This window comes from Lepidochelys olivacea, assembly GCF_965140295.1.
Source record: "Lepidochelys olivacea isolate rLepOli2 genome assembly, chromosome: 8".
NCBI classification, from domain to species: domain Eukaryota; kingdom Metazoa; phylum Chordata; order Testudines; family Cheloniidae; genus Lepidochelys; species Lepidochelys olivacea.
The window spans coordinates 43,633,206-43,651,837 of NC_140418.1; the positions used below are offsets into that span (position 1 = coordinate 43,633,206).

The 18,632-nt window shown below is 44.3% G+C and overlaps 1 protein-coding gene across 3 annotated transcripts in view; it reads right to left on the reverse strand.

The window, feature by feature from the left end:
• Positions 1-18,632, reverse strand: part of TEDC1 (tubulin epsilon and delta complex 1) — a 188,079-nt gene that overhangs the window by 60,657 nt on the left and 108,790 nt on the right. For all 3 annotated transcript variants that reach the window (XM_084637024.1, XM_084637025.1, XM_084637023.1), the window contains one exon: positions 10,224-10,436. In XM_084637024.1, coding sequence (XP_084493150.1) covers positions 10,224-10,436 — 213 coding nt within the window. The remainder of the gene's footprint in view (positions 1-10,223; positions 10,437-18,632) is intronic.

The following is an 18,632-nucleotide window of genomic DNA, read 5'->3' on the forward strand; positions in this document are numbered from 1 at the left end:
GGGTGATGAGACCCAGTCAAGAATGGAATAGCCCAGAGCCAACTGGAATAGCATCCTTATTCTTTGTACTGCAGCAGTGCCTGATTAAGTGGGGCCCCAAATAGGACTGGAGTCCTGCTGTGCTAAGAACTCTACATACTCAGAGCGAGATGCAGTCCTACCCCAAAGAGCTTGCAATCTAAACAGCCAAGACAAAGGGCAAGTGAAAGAATGGATTATCATCACACTTTTACAGATACGGAATGGAGGCACACAGAAATAAAATGATCTGCCTAAAGTCTGTCCGTGGCAGAGCTGGGAAATGAACCCAGTCCCACATCTCCAGAGTCCTAGTCCAGTGGTTTAACCACAAGGCCAAAATATGTCAAAGATGCACATCTTATTAGCTACATTACAACACACACAACAAAACAAAAAACTGCATCTTAATCCCATCTCCTGCTGCCCTGGTGACCCAGCTATCCTGTGTTACAATTGCTAATCAAACGTTCTATCCTTATTCAACCCTGTGCACCCAAGAGTGAAAGATACACCACCATCATTGCTGCCACCTCTCCTTGAAAGAGTTGAAAAATAAAGATTCCAGAAATGGTGCTTGTGTGACAACCTCTCAACAGGAACAGTGCTCTTGCCCCACTTATCCTGTACAGGTCCAGCCTCTCCCCAGCAATCCCATGGAGAGAAGGGGGTTGTAAAGAGTTCTGTGTGTTGGCTTTACCTTTTAATAATGCAGCAATAACACTAGCAGAAGACAGAGTGGCACTCAGGCCCTGGTTCTCATGGGAGACTTCAATCACCCTGATATCTGCTGGGAGAACAATACAGCAGTGCACAGACAATCCAGGAAGTTTTTGGAAAGGGTAGGGGACAATTTCCTGGTGCTGGAGGAACCAACAAGGGGCAGAGCTCTTCTTGACCTGCTGCTCACAAACCGGGAAGAATTAGCAGGGGAAGCTAAAGTGGATGGGAACCTGGGAGGCAGTGACCATGAGACGGTCGAGTTCAGGATCCTGACACAAGGAAGAAAGGAGAGCAGCAGAATACGGACCTTGGACTTCAGAAAAGCAGACTTTGACTCCCTCAGGGAACTGATGGGCAGGATCCCCTGGGAGAATAACATGAGGGGGAAAGGAGTCCAGGAGAGCTGACTGTATTTTAAAGAAGCCTTATTGTGGTTACAGGGACAAACCATTCCTATGTGTAGAAAGAATAGTAAATATGGCAGGCGACCAGCTTGGCTTAACAGTGAAATCCTTGCTGATCTTAAACACAAAAAAGAAGCTTACAAGAAGTGGAAGATTGGACAAATGACCAGGGAAAAGTATAAAAATATTGCTCGGGCATGCAGGAGTGAAATCAGGAAGGCCAAATCACACCTGGAGTTGCAGCTAGCAAGAGATGTTAAGAGTAACAAGAAGGGTTTCTTCAGGTATGTTAGCAACAAGAAGAAAGTCAAGGTAAGTGTGGGCTTACTGAATGAGGGAGGCAACCTAGTGACAGAGGATGTGGAAAAAGCTAATTTACTCAATGCTTTTTTTGCCTCTGTCTTCACAAACAAGGTCAGCTCCCAGACTACTGCACTGGGCAGCACAGCATGGGGAGGAGGTGACCAGCCCTCTGTGAAGAAAGAATTGGTTCAGGACTATTTAGAAAAGCTGGATGAGCACAAGTCCATGGGGCCGGATGCGATGCATCCGAGAGTGCTAAAAGAGTTGGCGGATGTGATTGCAGAGCCATTGGCCATTATCTTTGAAAACTCATGGTGATCCGGGGAAAGTCCAGGACGACTGGAAAAAGGCTAATGTAGGGCCCATCTTTAAAAAAGGGAAGAAGGAGGATCCTGGGAACTACAGGCCAGTCAGCCTCACCTCAGTCCCTGGAAAAATCATGGAGCAGATCCTCAAGGAACCAATTCTGAAGCACTTAGACGAGAGGAAAGTGATCAGGAACAGTCAGCATGGATTCACCAAGGGAAAGTCATGCCTGACTAATCTAACTGCCTTCTAGGACGAGATAACTGGCTCTGTGGATGAGGGGAAAGCAATGGACGTGTTGTTCCTTGACTAAAGCAAAGCTTTTGAAATGGTCTCCCACAGTATTCTTGCCAGCAAGTTAAAGAAGTATGGGCTGGATGAATGGACTATAAGGCGGATAGAAAGCTGGCTAGATTGTCGGGCTCAACGGGTAGTGATCAATGGCTCCATGTCTAGTTGGTAGCCGGTATCAAGTGGAGTGCCCCAAGGGTCTGTCCTCGGGCCGGTTTTGTTCAATATCTTAATAAATGATCTGGAGGATGGCGTGGATTGCACCCTCAGCAAGTTTGAAGATGACACTAAACTGGGAGGAGAGGTAGATACGCTGGAGGGTAGGGATAGGATACAGAGGGACCTAGACAAATTAGAGGATTTTTGCCAAAAGAAATCTGATGAGGTTCAGCAAGGACAAGTGCAGAGTCCTGCACTTCGGACGGAAGAGTCCCATGCACCGCTACAGACGAGGGACCAAATGGCTAGGCAGCAGTTCTGCAGAAAAGGACCAAGTGGTTATAGTGGACGAGAAGCTAGATACGAGTCAACAGTGTGCCCTTGTTGCCAAGAAGGCTAATGGCATTTTGGGATGTATAAGTAGGGGCATTGCCAGCAGATCGAGGGACGTGATCGTTCCCCTCTATTCGACATTGGTGAGGCCTCATCTGGAGTACTGTATCCAGTTTTGGGCCCCACACTACAAGTAGGATGTGGAAAAATTGGAAAGAGTCCAGAGGAGGGCAACAAAAATGATTAGGGGACTGGAACATATGACTTATGAGGAGAAGCTGAGGGAACTGGGATTGTTTAGTCTGCAGAAGAGAAGAATGAGGGGGGATTTGATAGCTGCTTTCAACAACCTGAAAGGGGGTTCCAAAGAGGATGGATCTAGACTGTTCTCAGTGGTAGCTGATGACAGAACAAGGAGCAATGGTCTCAAGTTGCAGTGGAGGAGGTTTAGGTTGGATATATTAGGAAAAACTTTTTCACTAGGAGGGTGGTGAAACACTGGAATGTGTTACCTAGGGAGGTGGTGGAATATCCTTCCTTAGAAGTTTTTAAGGTCAGGCTTGACAAAGCCCTGGCTGGGATGATTTAGTTGGGGATTGGTCCTGCTTTGAGCAGGGGGTTGGACTAGATGACCTCCTGAGGTTCCTTCCAAACCTGATATTCTATGATTCTATGATATACATAGATTAGATAAACTAGAGATGGGGTCATCCCAGGGAATGAAAGGTGCTTTGATGGGAATAAACAATACTTTGCACCCGATGGGCACCATGACCATGGGGAAACTGACCATGTCCTGAAATTATTTTCAATAACTGATTTTAAAATGGTTTCCACTAGCACATTCAGAGCAGTGGGACATGGCACAGCTCTGCACTCAAGGGTCCTGGAAATATCACTTTCCAAAACATATTGAAAAGATCTGTCCAGCCAGCCCTCTCTGGAATCCCAGGTCACTTCATAGATCACTGGTTTCAGAACAAAAATAGCAAGATCCCACTACACCTTCGTATACAGTCCTAATCCTGTCCTTGGATGTACTTACATGAGTTCTCCCAAACTCACCTGCTTCCAATGCTCCCTGGAGCCAAATATGATTAGGAGGGCCTCAGACCTCAGCAGAGAAGATGATGCAGCAGTGTTGTGATGTCACCAACTCAGGCCTTAAATTTTTTTGGCCCCAGGGGGCTGCACAAGCAGGTGAGTCTGGGAAGCTGATGTAAACGTATTCAACAACAGGATTAGGAGTCCACAGGAAGGTATGGCAAGGAGGCTTGGATATTCCTTGGGTTTGTATGATGGCAGTATCCTCTTGTTTGTTCCCCAGCCCTGGGAGTCACTTTGGCATGGCAGCTGGCCTTCTCTGCTGTTTCACTTCTGAAACAGACAGCACTAAAGACTTCTGCCTTCGTCACAGCTGCATGTGTTGCGTAGAATATTCAAAGTAAAAGGGACTGATAAAATAAGTAATGAAGAGATCCCCCAGAATGGAAACCACTACTTATAACAATACAAGTAGTAGTCCAGAAGAAGAGATAGACATATTTGGGGCATCTTTCAGGAATGCCTGATTATAGGCTACCTAATCAGGCATTTCTTTGGTGACCCCAGGGCAAGAGATGGAGAGGCCTACCTAGAGCACACTCCACAGCACAATGTGCGACAATCCGGTTCTCAGGGGAGGAAGGGGTAAATTACATGGGATGCCCAGTTCCAAGCAATGTCCATGTGCACCCATAATAAGGAGCACGTTCTGAGACAGATAAATGAGGCACAGCTCTTGGGCTTGTGGGATATGCAGGGGCTCACTACAGGAGCTGACCTTCAAGAGATCCAGTCAGTGCTTACACTAGTTTATTGCAAGTGGCCCTTTTCCAGAAGGCCCTATTCTTCCTCCCTACTACATAATGAGACACCTCTCAGAAAACAAAACCATCAACCATAGCAGAGGGAGGCACACCACCAACTCAACCACTCAAAGTGTCAGCAGGTTTCACTCACTGGACTTTTGGAAGCAGTTGAGGAACTTAGGGCTGCCACCTGCACCTTAGAGCCATGACATTCCATAAAATATTACAAAGAAGAGGCAAAAGTAAAGAAAATATACACTGAGAGATGAGACCTCAAGAAATGAGAGACCCAGCAGATACTGTTCCTAATGAGCAAGCTGAAGAAACAGGAAAAATACAAAAGCACAACTACCAGTAGCCCTAGATGATACCTGCACAGAATGGGAATATGCACCACAACGTACACAAAGAAAGTAGTGGGTTCCAGTGCTCCATACAGTCATGGTTGAAAACTTATGGCATGAGCCTGGGGCAATAATCTCTAGTATACTCATAAGCCTCAATATTCAGATCCATGACTGGGCAAGCAGGCAACCACAATGAGTTGTATGGAGGGGTATACGCAACTTCACATGAGCAGATCTACTCAATGCGACCTCATCCTCAAAAGAGATTCATTAGTAGCAGTACAGCATAATTACAACCATAACCCCAAGGGATTCTGGCTTGACTTGGACTGCTGAAGAACACGGAAGACTCCCAGGTTGCAGCATTACACGCCTCACAGAAACTCAGCAGGGTGTAAGTGTCTATCTGAATAAAACTAAAGAAATCATCATCCACAGTCAAACATCTTCAGTGTTTCAATGTGCATTTCTGAATGTTTAACTCAGCTTGAAACCAAATCCCCTCTCAAACTGGGGAGTAAATAATAAATGAAATGCTCAGAAAAGAACAAACAAAGAACAATTTCTCCTTTGGAAGAAGGACATTTCTGCTTTTACAGTTTAATTTATTTCTGAGCAGAGAGTCATTTTTAAAACTTAGTCATTTCATACAAGTTTTTGATCCTTTGCAAACCCTGAAAATGTCTCCAAAGAACAAAGTTTTTGCCTGATTCTAGATGGAATAAAGCCTAGAATTCAGGTCACATTTCTGGATATACAGGTATGTTTTCTCTCTCCCCTCCTCCAAGTTTCCGAACCTATTACTCCCTCACACACAGGTATCAGTAAAACTGTCACATCAGTCGAGGTGGCAGAAGTCTGGTAATTGGTACTTATGCACAGAGAAATTCTTTCAGAGTTTGGATTGATTAAAATGTCATTCCAACCACAAGTTCAAAGAAGAGCTGCAGGATGACAAAAACTTCTCACCCAAGAGCTAGTTTTTAATTTTAAAAAGGGATTTAGGACAAATCATTTTAAATAAAAGACCTGCTATGTGCAAACTAACTAAAAAGTCGACCATATGAGTAGCTGAATTACTTTCTATGTCACAATTATAATCAGTCAACAAAGAGCTGGTTTTCTGATGAAAAGCAGACATCACCATTACTATTCACTGAGAAATGCCTACAGTCAGGCTGCCAAAAAATTTTGTTCTAGAAGGCCTTTTTCAGATGCTTATTCCTTTGCTAAGCTTTTTTTACTTTAGGGCTGAAGTTTGGGAAGTTTCTCCTCAGGTTTTTCTTTTTATTTTGAAAGTTTCAGCAAAAATGCTCTCACCCTTTTCAAGACGGAAGAGAGTGGGGAAACAAACTTATGCATTTATTAATAAAAAGCTTGGGAACTTTAAAAAAAAGACCTAAAGATTCAGTGGGAGGTGACAAGAACTTGAAGTTTACAAAGGAAATAAGCTATGAAAGTTGGAGATGTGCCTTTAGTGGTTGGATGAAAATAGATTTTCACGTGACTGAGATACAGTGGTTCTAATAGCATACTTTGTGGATGCACACATTTTTGTTATACGATCCAATCTAAGCAAGTGGGCACAAGGCTGTAATAAAGACCCATGGGAATCTTCTTAAGAGATCCAAGATTATTTCTGGCCTCAGTAACCCAGGACCGGTCCATATCTAAGACAGATCAGTCAGTATCCACTGACTCCACTGGCTACTGTACATCTTCTCTTTTCTGACACATCAAATTCTTCCCTCTGCAGTCTTTTTTCACAAGAATCTCATTTCTCCTGGGGAAGAGGTAGAAGATTGTTTGAGTGGGGGCTAGAGAAGGCTCGGCATTCAGCATGCCCGCAGGAATAAGACAGACTGAGGGGAGACCGTATTATGCGTAAGGAGGATTACTGACAGCTGGGAGGATTGCTATAAGAAAGACTGATGGAGAATCATCTGACTTTCTGCTTCCCAAAAGGCGCTGTCATCTAGTGTTACAGAATGGTTCTTTGTAGGATGTGGAACGGGTGGCACTTCTGATAAACCATCCTTTTAACATCACATCTCACTGTATTGCCTTTGTTTCAATGGTTATACCTTCCATTACATTCACTGAATCTCAGACATACTGCAACGTATGACCAGGACATCAACCAAGTACACAAATCCAGGACAAAAAGAAAAGGAGTACTTGTGGCACCTTAGAGACTAACCAATTTATCTGAGCATAAGCTTTCGTGAGCTACAGCTCACTTCATCGGATGCATACTGTGGAAACTGCAGAAGACATTATATACACAGAGACCATGAAACAATACCTCCTCCCACCCCACTCTCCTGCTGGTAATAGCTTATCTAAAGTGATCACTCTCCTTACAATGTGTATGATAATCGAGTTGGGCCATTTCCAGCACAAATCCAGGTTTTGTGCTGGAAATGGCCCAACTTGATTATCATACACATTGTAAGGAGAGTGATCACTTTAGATAAGCTATTACCAGCAGGAGAGTGGGGTGGGAGGAGGTATTGTTTCATGGTCTCTGTGTATATAATGTCTTCTGCAGTTTCCACAGTATGCATCCGATGAAGTGAGCTGTAGCTCAAGAAAGCTTATGCTCAAATAAATTGGTTAGTCTCTAAGGTGCCACAAGTACTCCTTTTCTTTTTGCGAATACAGACTAACACAGCTGTTACTCTGAAATCCAGGACATTTATTTCAATGTGCAATTAATGAATCCTTACCTTTTTCTTTTATAAAAGTAAGGAAATGAAACCCCAAAAGTTACATTAATGCAATCTTAAAGTGGAGATTTTAAATACACAATGTTATTATGGCATTAATATTATTTAATATGAAGGCAGTATTTAACAGCATTTATGGTAATATATATATAGAAGTCAGAGTTTACTTTGCTCCGGGAACCATACACTGGAATTTTATTTTTTAAAGTTCAAAATCTCAGCTCCCTTATTGCTTTAAAGTAGATTTTCCCATTCAACAGAAGAATGCTATTGGTTGGCCAATGCAATCACAGCTTTAGAAACAGTGGTCAGCCCGTACAAAGCAGCCAAACAAAGGGAAAGAGCTAACTGCAACCATCTCCCCTGCTTTTTGATCCCACATGACACTCTCTCCACAGCTGCTCTCTCCTGTGGTGACCTCTCCTCTCACATCCATCACCCCAAAATGGTTCATGTACCTGTTTTCCATATATCAGCAACTTCTACCTCACTCTCTTGATCAACACTCCATTAGCCTCTATTCTCCCCATGCCCTATTGTCTTTCACCCTACAGTTTTTCCAACCAACTTCTTGGATTTTGATTGCTGTCTCTTCCTCTCATGACAGTCATCCTTCATGACTTAAGCCTCCTGTCTGACACCTCAACATCCTGTCTTTCTCCCCCTCTGACTCATTTGACCTTCAACCCTGGATCAACCCCACTTGTCAGAAGGGCCACTTACCCATCCTTGTCTTCATTACACCTGCTCCCCTCACCGTTTCCGAATATCTGAGTTCCCCCTCTACAACCACCACCAGATCCTTAACACACACATTCCCTGATTCACCTACCTCCACCTGGCCTTGTCATGAGCTCCAATCCATCAACTTCTAGGACTTCTCTTCCACACTCCAATGTCAGATGTCCAATCCTTCCACTACACTTGGTTCTTTTGCCTGTCCCACCACGAAGTCCATTTCGCTAACCCCACAACCTTGGCTCACTCCCAATGTTCTCCTGCTCCTGGCCACTGAATGCCCCTGGAGAAAGTCCACTGGCCACAAAGACTTCTTCCACTTCAACTGTGTTCTCTTCTCCTTCAGTTCTACTGTATTCCTGGCAAGCAACACTATTCCTCTCTTGCTGACTCCCACTCAATTCCTGTTACCTCATTGCAACCTTCCACTCCCTTCTGAAAACCTCCTCCCTCTCAACTTCCTCAGCCATCTCTAGGAGATGAAAACTGACAAGACCTGCTGTAATAAATGGAGTGGGGGTAGCTCCCTTTTATGGACACCCAGCCAGCCAGTTAGCTATAAAATTCCTCTTGGTAGCTGTTCTCTACTTGCTTTACCCGTAAAGGGTTAACAAGCCCACAGGTTAATAAAAAAAAAAGAAGAAGAAGTGGGCACCTCACCAAAAGAGCCAATGGGAAGGTAGAACTTTTTAGAATTGGGAAAGAAACTTTCCCTTTGTCTCAGAGTAGCAGCCGTCTTAGTATGTATTCGCAAAAAAAAAACAGGAGTACTCGTGGCACCTTAGAGACTTTAGTGTATTTGTTAGTCTCTAAGGTGCCACAAGTACTCCTGGTTTTTCCCCCTTTGTCTGTTGTTCTCTCTGGGCTGCAGGGACACGGAGCAGCAATGCTATAAGCAGGAATGCTGTGTAAGGTTTGAACCAGGTATGAAAAATTATCTTCCATATCTAGAAGGAATCATTGGAAGGCAGGGAATGTTTAGAAGATGCAGTTAGGTTTATTTCTGTTTATTTTTTAAGGCTTGTGGACTCCACTGTGCAAACCCCAGATGCTTTTGTTTGCTTGCAACCTTTAAACTGAACCCCCAAGAAAGCTATTTTGGGTGCTTAATTTTTGGAATTGCTCTTTTAAAATCTAGCAAAAGCCTAAGTTCCAAATGTAGTTTCTTCCTTTTTGTTTTTAATAAAATTTACCTTTTTTAAGAACAGGATTGGATTTTTGGTGTCCTAAGAGGTTTGTGCATATACTGTTTGATTAGCTGGTGGCAACAGCTAATTTCCTTTGTTTTCTTTCTCAGCTCTTCCCCCCGGGGAGGGCTTGAGGGTACCACACAGGGAGGAATTCCCAAGTGCTCCTTCCTGGGTTCAAAGGTGTGATTTTTTGCATTTAGGTAGTGGCAGCGTTTACCAAGCCAAGGTCAGAGAAAAGCTGTAACCTTGGGAGTTTAATACAAACCTGGAGTGGCCAGTATTAATTTTTAGAATCCTTGTGGGCCCCCACCTTCTGCACTCGAAGCGACAGAGTGGGGATTCAGCCTTAACACCTGCCATGACCGCCCACACTTTTCTCTTTGATTAACCTCTCCTCCTTTGCCACCACCACAAACACTATGATTTCCCATCTGATGTCCGATTCTTCCCCTCCATTAGGCCCAATGATCCCATCCTCTCCTGCCTCCCTCTCCTCCATAGTCACTATCCTCTTACTCCTCCCCTCACTATGCAAGCACATCTGTCTGGTTTCAGAATGTATCCTCATTGGAGTAGGGACCACCACATCTGTCTGGTTTCTGAATATAACCTCATTGGGGTTGGGACTGTACCTTATTTTTTGTTTGAAAAGCACTTAACACTCTGTGGGCATTATCTGAAACAAGTAATAAATAATCATAGTAAGAGTCACAGGAGTTCTGTGGTGAGAATCAGCTCATGGTTCATACACAGTAGCAGTCATCTTGTCCATGACAATAAAATGGAACAATGAGGTATTTTCCTTAAGTCAAGAAATAAATACAATCCTTACCTTTTCATACCATGCTGACTTCTTGCAAGTTACTAGCTCATGCAGCCCATCATGTAGAGTCACTAGATCTTTGGTCAATTTGTCAATTTCTCCAATAATATTGCTAGCAATGTGGCAACACAAGTTAGCATTTGGCAAAGTGTTTTTCTCTTTACAAACACCTTCTGACTTGAATGTATTCGCATCTTCAGATAGGGTATCTAATACAGTTTCCTAAAGGAAAAAATACATGGTAAAAGTTCATTAACTTTATAGTACCAACCGGAAATAATTTGCTTGCCATGTGTTTCCCCAATATTTAATGTTAAGAACCTACTGTGAATTGACTGTGCTGATCTCAGACACAGTTACTCCACATATTTAAAAAAACAGTACTATTACTGAACAGAACCTGCTCAGCTTGCTAATAAATACATGTTTTAAGGTATTTCTGAATTAGCAAACACCCAACGGACAGGAAACTACCTACTGTAAGCTATACTGCACTGCTGTTATTGAAACCAAACACAATCCATGGAATGTAAGATGGTCACAGATCAGTGCTTCAGAAGCTCTGAACATGGCCTCCAGAGATCTGAGGAAGGGGTGTTCTCTTTATGACCTCTATGTTCAAATGTCAGGACTAGAGGGAGAATTTTTTTTATATATGTATATATGTATTTAAGGATTATTAATATAATTACTGCACTCAAAGTGAGTAGTGATTATTTCAAACTCTGGCCTAAAACAGTTAATCTGTTTTGTCTTAAAACTTACCCATACAAGCATCAGTCTTGAATTCAGTGCACAATGGCTATCTAAGGCCATGTCTACACTACAGGGACTGTAATAACAAAGCTACAATGTCATAGCTATGCCAGCATAACTCCATAGTGTAGACGCAGCAATGGAAGGGGTTTGTCTGCTGCCATCTGAACTCCACCTCCCCAAGCACTGGTAATTAGGTCAATGGAAGGATTCTTCTGTCGACCTAGTTGAACCTACACTGGGAGTTAGATTGGCATAGCTACAGCACTTGCGGGTGGGTGGATTTTTCACACCGCTGAGTGCTGTAGCTATTTAAATGTAGACCAGGCCTGAGGATTTGTCCTGCAGCTCGTCAATATTAGTAGTAGTAGCAGCAGAATAGCACCTTCTACATAAAGTAAACGGGCAAGAGTGAAGTGCTATAGCCCACCAGACCAGGAGTATCAGGTAGATGAGGCTTTCTTCAGACACTTAACAGAAGTTTCCAGATCACAGGCTCTAGTTCTAATGGGGGACTTCAATCACCCTGACATCTGCTGGGAGAGCAATACAGCAGTACACAGACAATCCAGGAAGTTTTTGGAGAGTGTTTGGGACAACTTCCTGGTGCAAGTGCTGGAGGAACAAACTAGGGGCTGAGCTCCTCTTGACCTGCTGCTAACAGGGAAGAATTGGTAGGGGAAGTAAAAGTAGGTGGCAACCTGGGTAGCAGTGACCATGAGATGGTCGAGTTCAGGATCCTGACAAAAGGAAGAAAGCAGAGCAGCAAAATACGGACCCTGGACTGCAGAAAAGCAGACTTTGACTCCCTCAGGGAACTGCGAGGCTGAGGGGGAAAGAAGTCCAGGAGAGCTGGCTGTATTTTAAAGAAGCCTTATTGACGGCGCAGGAATAAACCATACCGATGTGCAGAAAGAATAGCAAATATGGCAGGCGACCAGCTTGGCTTAACAGAGAAATCTTTGGTGAGCTTAAACACAAAAAGGAAGCTTACAAGAAGTGGAAACTTGGACAGATTACTAGGGAGGAGTATAAAAATATTGCTTGAGCATGCGGGAATACAAGTACTGTAGTGCAATCTCTATCATGAAAGTTGAACTTACAAATGTGAAATTATGTACAAATAAAACTGAATTCAAAAATAAAAATGTAAAACTTAATTGCCTATGAGTCCAGTCAGTCTTACTTCTTGGTAAGCCAATCAATCACTCAGACAAACAAGGTTGTTTACAATTTGCAGGAGATAATGCTGCCTGCATCCTTTTTACAATGTCACCTGAAAGCATTCGCATGGCATTGTTGTAGCTGGCGTTGCAAGATATTTACATGCCAGATGCGCTAAAGATTCATATGTCTGTTCATGCTTCAACCACCATTCCAGAGGACATGCTTCTATGCTGCTGATGGGTTCTGCTTGATAACGATCCAAAGCAGTGTGGACTGGTGCATGTTCATTTTCATCATGAGTCAGATGCCTCCACCAAAAGATTTTTTTTTTTTTTGGTGGTTTGGGTTCTGTAGTTTCCACATCAGAGTGTTGCTCTTTTAAGACTTCTAAAAGCATGCTCCACACTTCGTCCCTCTCAGATTTTGGACAGTACTTCAGATTCTTAAACCTTGGGTCGAGTGCTGTAGCTATTTTTGGAAATCTCACATCGGTACCTTTTTTGCGTTTTGTCAAATCTGCTGTGAAAGTGTTCTTAAAACTAATATGCTGGGTCATCATCAGAGACTGCTATAACATGAAAGGAAACCACCTCTAAATGGGGTTCGTGAAATGTCTGCTTGAAGTTCAGTGTAAAACTGGTTTATGGTACTTTCTTCTGCATATGTTGCAGGTGATTTATAGTCACAGGACCACCTTTACCTGGTAGTTTAATGCTCATTATATGTGAAGACATGAACCTACAGCTTTTCAAAGAACTGTAATCTTTTTCTGATAATATAAAGGCAACTCTGACCAAAAGCACCCTTGTACTCACACCCTTCACACTATCGTAATAATCACTGTACAATATATGTCTTGTGAGGTTTCATTTGAAAACAAATAACTCACTGGTCAATAACAGCATGGTGAAATGTATGTAGCAATATTATATGTAAAGTTATGAAATCGCCTTGTACGATATAGTTAGCACATGTTCAAATACACACAGGCCTGACTCAGCAAAAGTTGTTAAACAGATCTATCCAGGGCCGGATTTCCAGTTACTCACAGTAGACTCAAGCTTAGGGATGCCGACGTTCTAGGGGTGCCTAAAAATTCAAGGTTTGTTGCTCCTGGCTCCCAGCAGGGAACGGGGCCAGATGAGGGGGAGACGGCCCCACACAGCCCGGCTGAAGCATTCCTGGCAGCATGGAAGGTGAAGCAGCCTCCTGGGGCAGGGGAAGAACTCAGAGCAGTCCAACGCAGGGGGCGCTGCTGGGCAAGTGGGTCCTGAGGGAACCCGACCTGGGCAGGCCCTGCTCCTGCTCCAACCTGGCTGATTATGCTCCTTCCAAAGGGCCATGGTGATCCCCGACCGGCCCTGACCACGCTGCTGGTTCAGCCTGGAGGACAGAGTCATCTCCCAACAGGGCCGGTGAGTGAGGCTGGCGGGCAGAAGGGCGCGGGAGAGTGGGTCTCTAGGGGAAGGTTGTGGGGGGGCTCTGGACAGTGGGGGATGGGGGAGGTCTGTGGGTGTTGGGGTACTGGGCAGTGGGCAGTTGTGGTGGTGGGGCTGTGCGGTGGGGTGCCTAAAAGTTAAAAGTCGGGAGTAACTCCACTGCATGTGGTGGCTCAGCGCTCCTGGCTACCACCGGGCAGCAGGAGCAGGACCTCCAGAGTTCTGAGCCACCATGAGTGCCCCCTCTACAGCTCCGAGCTGCCACAGGCAGTGAGAGACCCTGGAGCTCTGAGCTCCTGCGGGCGGTGGGGGGAAGTGCAGAGCTGGGGCCCCCGCAGCTGCCCATCCACCCAGGGGTGCTTAGGGGCTCGCAAGGTGTAAATCCGGACCTAGATCTATCATAAACCAAGGCACGTTTGTTTACCTCAATTTACATATATGTAGTAAACATGGTCCTCAAGGCAGCAGGAAGAGGAGTTGGCAGGAGACCAGGCAAATTTGCATTACAGCAAACACAGGGGGGTGAAAAGAAAGAACACGGAGCCTTCTTCACCACTAGACTCCAAGTCACGTTCTTTACAGTTTGACTAAACTTTGTTTTGAGGGGTAGCCCTCAGAAGAATCCACTTCAAAGGTTCACTAAAATATATAAAAAAAAAGAGCAGAAAACAGAGAGCTCTATCTCTCTCATGCACCTTAGAAGACGAAGGAACCAGCCCTTTGACTTTGTGGAGAGCTCCTGACCTGAGAATTTGGTCAGCCCTTTTGCTGGGAACCTGTGGTAAGGGTTTTTACCTTGAACCAATTCTAGCTTCTTAAGTTCTAGCTACTAGGAATCGTCTTATCTTTATTTTTCTTGTAACCATTCCTGACTTTAATACCTTACACTGTACTCACTTAAAATCTCTCTTTGTAATTAAATAAACTTGTTTTATTTTTAACCTAAACTAATCCATTGTTGTGTTTAAACTGATCTGTTTGGTAACTCCAGCTAAAGAAGTAAACTGTTGAATATTGGCCTTTTACAGGGGCAATGGACTTTTAATACCTGAACTGCCCAGGAGAGGGTGGGACAGTGCAGAATGCATATTTTGGGGAAATCTGGGATTGGTAGTGTGTTGGGGTCACTCTGCAGGCAGTAACCAAGGGTGGTGGAAGCCAGAGTGTGACTGGAGAGTTGCTGACAGGCTGCTGGGGTCACAGTTGCTGGACCAGGTCTGTGGTTACACACAGACACTCAGGAAGTGACCTGCATGCTCTTAGGCTGTTAGTGCATGGCCCAGGTTGGGAACTACAGCACCCACGTTGTGGGGCAGGCAGTGACACAGCCCCTCACTTTGCATGCCAGAATGTGACAAATGCCTTCTCTGTGAACGCTATCTTTTCATTGTAAAATGATTTTACAATGCTTTATGGAGAATTTGCTACTTCCAGTCCAGTGGAGTTCACAAATACTGAGAATGTCTATGGGAAAGGATGCAGCTCTAGTTTTAAGTTCACCAATTAACATTCCTGCTTTGCAGTGTAGTTGTAGCCATGTCAGTTCATACTGCATTCTCACATTCCATGTTCCAATGTGCATTCATTTTGGTACTGTGCAATCTGTTCTTTCCTAGCAAACGTTTCACAACTGCCAAAGTTCCCAAACTGCTGGCATGGACCTTTTAAGGCTGGGCGTCATCTAAACCAGTACGGACGTTGTTTTGATTTTTGCTCATTTTGCCAGTTTTTTGGCTTGAGAGAGTACCTAGACTCCCAGCCACCCCAAGTTTAGGCAGCCCCTCCTATCAGTTACCCATTGAGGGTGCCCATGTTGCCCCATGAGAAGATTGGAGAAGCACATTGGAATTGTGGCCTAGTCGGATCCCCACTCCCACTTAAGGTACCATGGGGTTGTCCCTGCCAGTTTTGACTCACCAGCAAGATCTGCTAGCAGGAAATCCACTCAACCTTTGCAAACCCCAAAACCTACCAAGAAGAAAAAATGGAAGTGTATCAAGAACATCTGTAAACTTAAGACTACTCTCAGTAGAAAAACAAATGCAGAAAGCTCAGCAAGGAACTAAAAGTCACTCTCCAAAAGACTACAACTGAGTGGCTCCAGAGAAAAAGCTAACAGCTTGAAAAACAAACACTTTAAAAAAAGGAACATAAGAGGACTTTTTCAGGAAGTTGGATTACTTATCAATAAAGTTAACATGTAACAAGTCAGCTATATAGTAGATAAAGATCAAAAGAATATTTTCATCAGCTACTGAATGTGAAGAGTCAAATGGACCCAACTTTCCCCTGAGACCATCAACTGCAAAGACAATAACAAAGAACATTATAGAAAAGGAGTAGTTGTGGCACCTTAGAGACTAACAACATATAGTGGAAACAGAAACCAAAACCACAATCATGTCTCTGAAAAATAACAAGGCACCTGGTCCAGATGGTATACCGCCTGAACTGTTAAAACATGGCAAAAAAGGCACTGTCATGCTCCTTTGCAAACTGCGCAACCTCAATTGGAGGAAGGGTGAAGTACCTGAATGTTGGGAACGCTCAACCACCGTAGCACTCTTCAAGAAAGGTGACAATTGTAAAACAAGAATACTGACAAACCATCTGCAGAAAAGCTGCAAACATTTGAAATGAGGTGCCTGTACTGTACCCTAGATGTGACAAGGCTAGATAGACTATAAAATGACATTTACATAAAAATTGTAGAGTTGAAGTTTTCCATGCTTGGTCTCTGTTTGATGGCAAAAATCCTCTCAGGCATTTTTAAGTGCTGAAAGGGTAAAAATATATATATTTGTCCTGTTCTTTAATTTTGATATTTAACTCAAAAGTGGTTGAAATCTGAATTTTCCAAGTTGACATGGAAATAGTTATTAATAATTGCTTTAGTAACGCTGTCCAATACTTTGCTAATGTTCATCTGATGAAGTGGGTTCTAGCCCACAAAAGCTTATGCCCAAAAATGTTTTTAATCTCTAAGGTGCCACAAGGACTCCTCGTTTTTACTAATATCTATATTTTGTAATAATATCTGTTTATACATTTAAAAAGTTGTTTTAAAACAATGTTACAAACATTTGAAAACAAAGAGCTGAGAAGTTGTAGTTGAAAATTCTCCAAACTGCTAGCTAGCTGCACACTGAAAATGAATGCAGTCAGCATGCATGCACATAGAGGAGTTCACCACACAGGTATTTTGTTACAGAAATGTAAAAACTCAGCTGCTGAAGCTGGAGGAAATTAAGAGTGTGAGAGGCTTAATCATTTCAGAGCAACAGGTCTCCAGCAAGTCAGCAGCAGAGCCCACTTGGATCTTATATGCCTTGTGTTTTGCTGTGTGGAGCATGAAGATACTTTGGGGACTGATACTGTATTCTATGAAGGGATAGACAGATTAGAGAGAGGCTTGTGGGCAAGCCCTTCAGACCCGCTATAAGGAGATTAGAAACACCTTGGTAGCTGCTGAACCCAATTAGAACCAAACAAGGTTGCTAAGATCCACCAATGAAACCTGGCCTCGTTTTTCCAGGTCTTTTATATTCAGACATAATGATGCTGCTTCAGCCATTAATGTGCTACAGAGTGTGCTCTAGGGCAGTGGTGGGCAAAATGGAGCGCGACCCCAAGAGGGGTGCAGAGGAATGTTCAGGGGTGAGCGTTAGTGCTAGGCGGCTGGTGCCAGCCCCGTACAGCGGGGCCCAGGCCAGCCCCCACGGGGCCAGGGAGGAGGTACAGTCTTCACCCCCCCCTTACTCACCTCAGCAGGTAACCCAGCCTGTGGGTCAATGTGACACACTGATTGCCGTTCCCAGCAGCCTCTGCTCCCAGTACTGGCTCCACCCCCAGGGAGCATCACACATACCTTCCCCCACCCTGAAAACCTGAGGGAGGAGGTACTGGCCCTGCCCTAGCAATGTAGCCTGTGTGCAAGGTAGAAACAGCGCACTGCTGAGGTAGCCTTGGCTGTGCAATAATGGAGGCGAGGCATGGACAGACTTTTAAGGATAAGGGAGGGCGTGACTGGAAAAGTTTGCACACACCACTGCTCTAGGGAGGCCTATCCATCTCTTGCACTGGGGTCACCAAAGAAATGATTTTTTAGGTAGCCTATAATCTGGCATCCTTAAAAGATGTGCCAAATATGTCCAGCTCTTCTTCTAGACTACTTAGAATCACAGAAGATTAGGGTTGGAAAAGACCTCAGGAGGTCATCTAGTCCAACCCCCTGCTCAAAGCAGGAACAACCCCAACTAAATCATCCCAGCTAGGGCTTTGTCAAGTCAGGCCTTAAAAACCTCTAAGGATGGAGATTCCACCACCTCCCTAGGTAACCCATTCCAGTGCTTCACCACCCTCCTAGTGAAATAGTATTTCCTAATATCCAACCTAGACCTCCCCCACTGCAACTTGAGACCATTGCTCCTTGTTCTGTCATCTGCCACCACTGAGAACAGCCTAGCTCCATCCTCTTTGGAACCCCCCTTCAGGTAGCTGAAGGATGCTATCAAATCCCCCCTCACTCTTCTCTTCTGCAGACCAAACAAGCCCAGTTCCCTCAACCTCTCCTCGTAAGTCATGTGCCCCAACCCCCCGATCATTTTCATTGCCCCTCTGCTGGATTCTCTCCAATTTGCCCACATCCTTTCTGTAGTGGGGGGCCCAAAACTGGATGCAATACTCCAGATGTGGCCTCACCAGTGCCGAACAGAGGGGAATAATCACTTCCCTTGATCTGCTGGCAATGCTCCCACTAATACATCATAGAAGGCAATCAGGTTGGTCAGGCATGACTTGCCCTTGGAGAATCCATGTTGACTGTTCCTGATCATCTTCCTCTCCTCCAACTGCTTCAAAATGGTTTCCGTGAGGACCTGCTCCATGTCTTTTCCAGGGACTGAGGTGAGTCTGTAGTTCTCTGGGTTCTCCTTCTTCCCTTTTTTAAAGATGGGCACTATATTTGCCTTTTTCCAATAGTCCAGGACCTCCCCCAATCGCCATGAGTTTTCAAGATAATGGCCAATGGCTCTGCAATCACATCAGCCAATTTCCT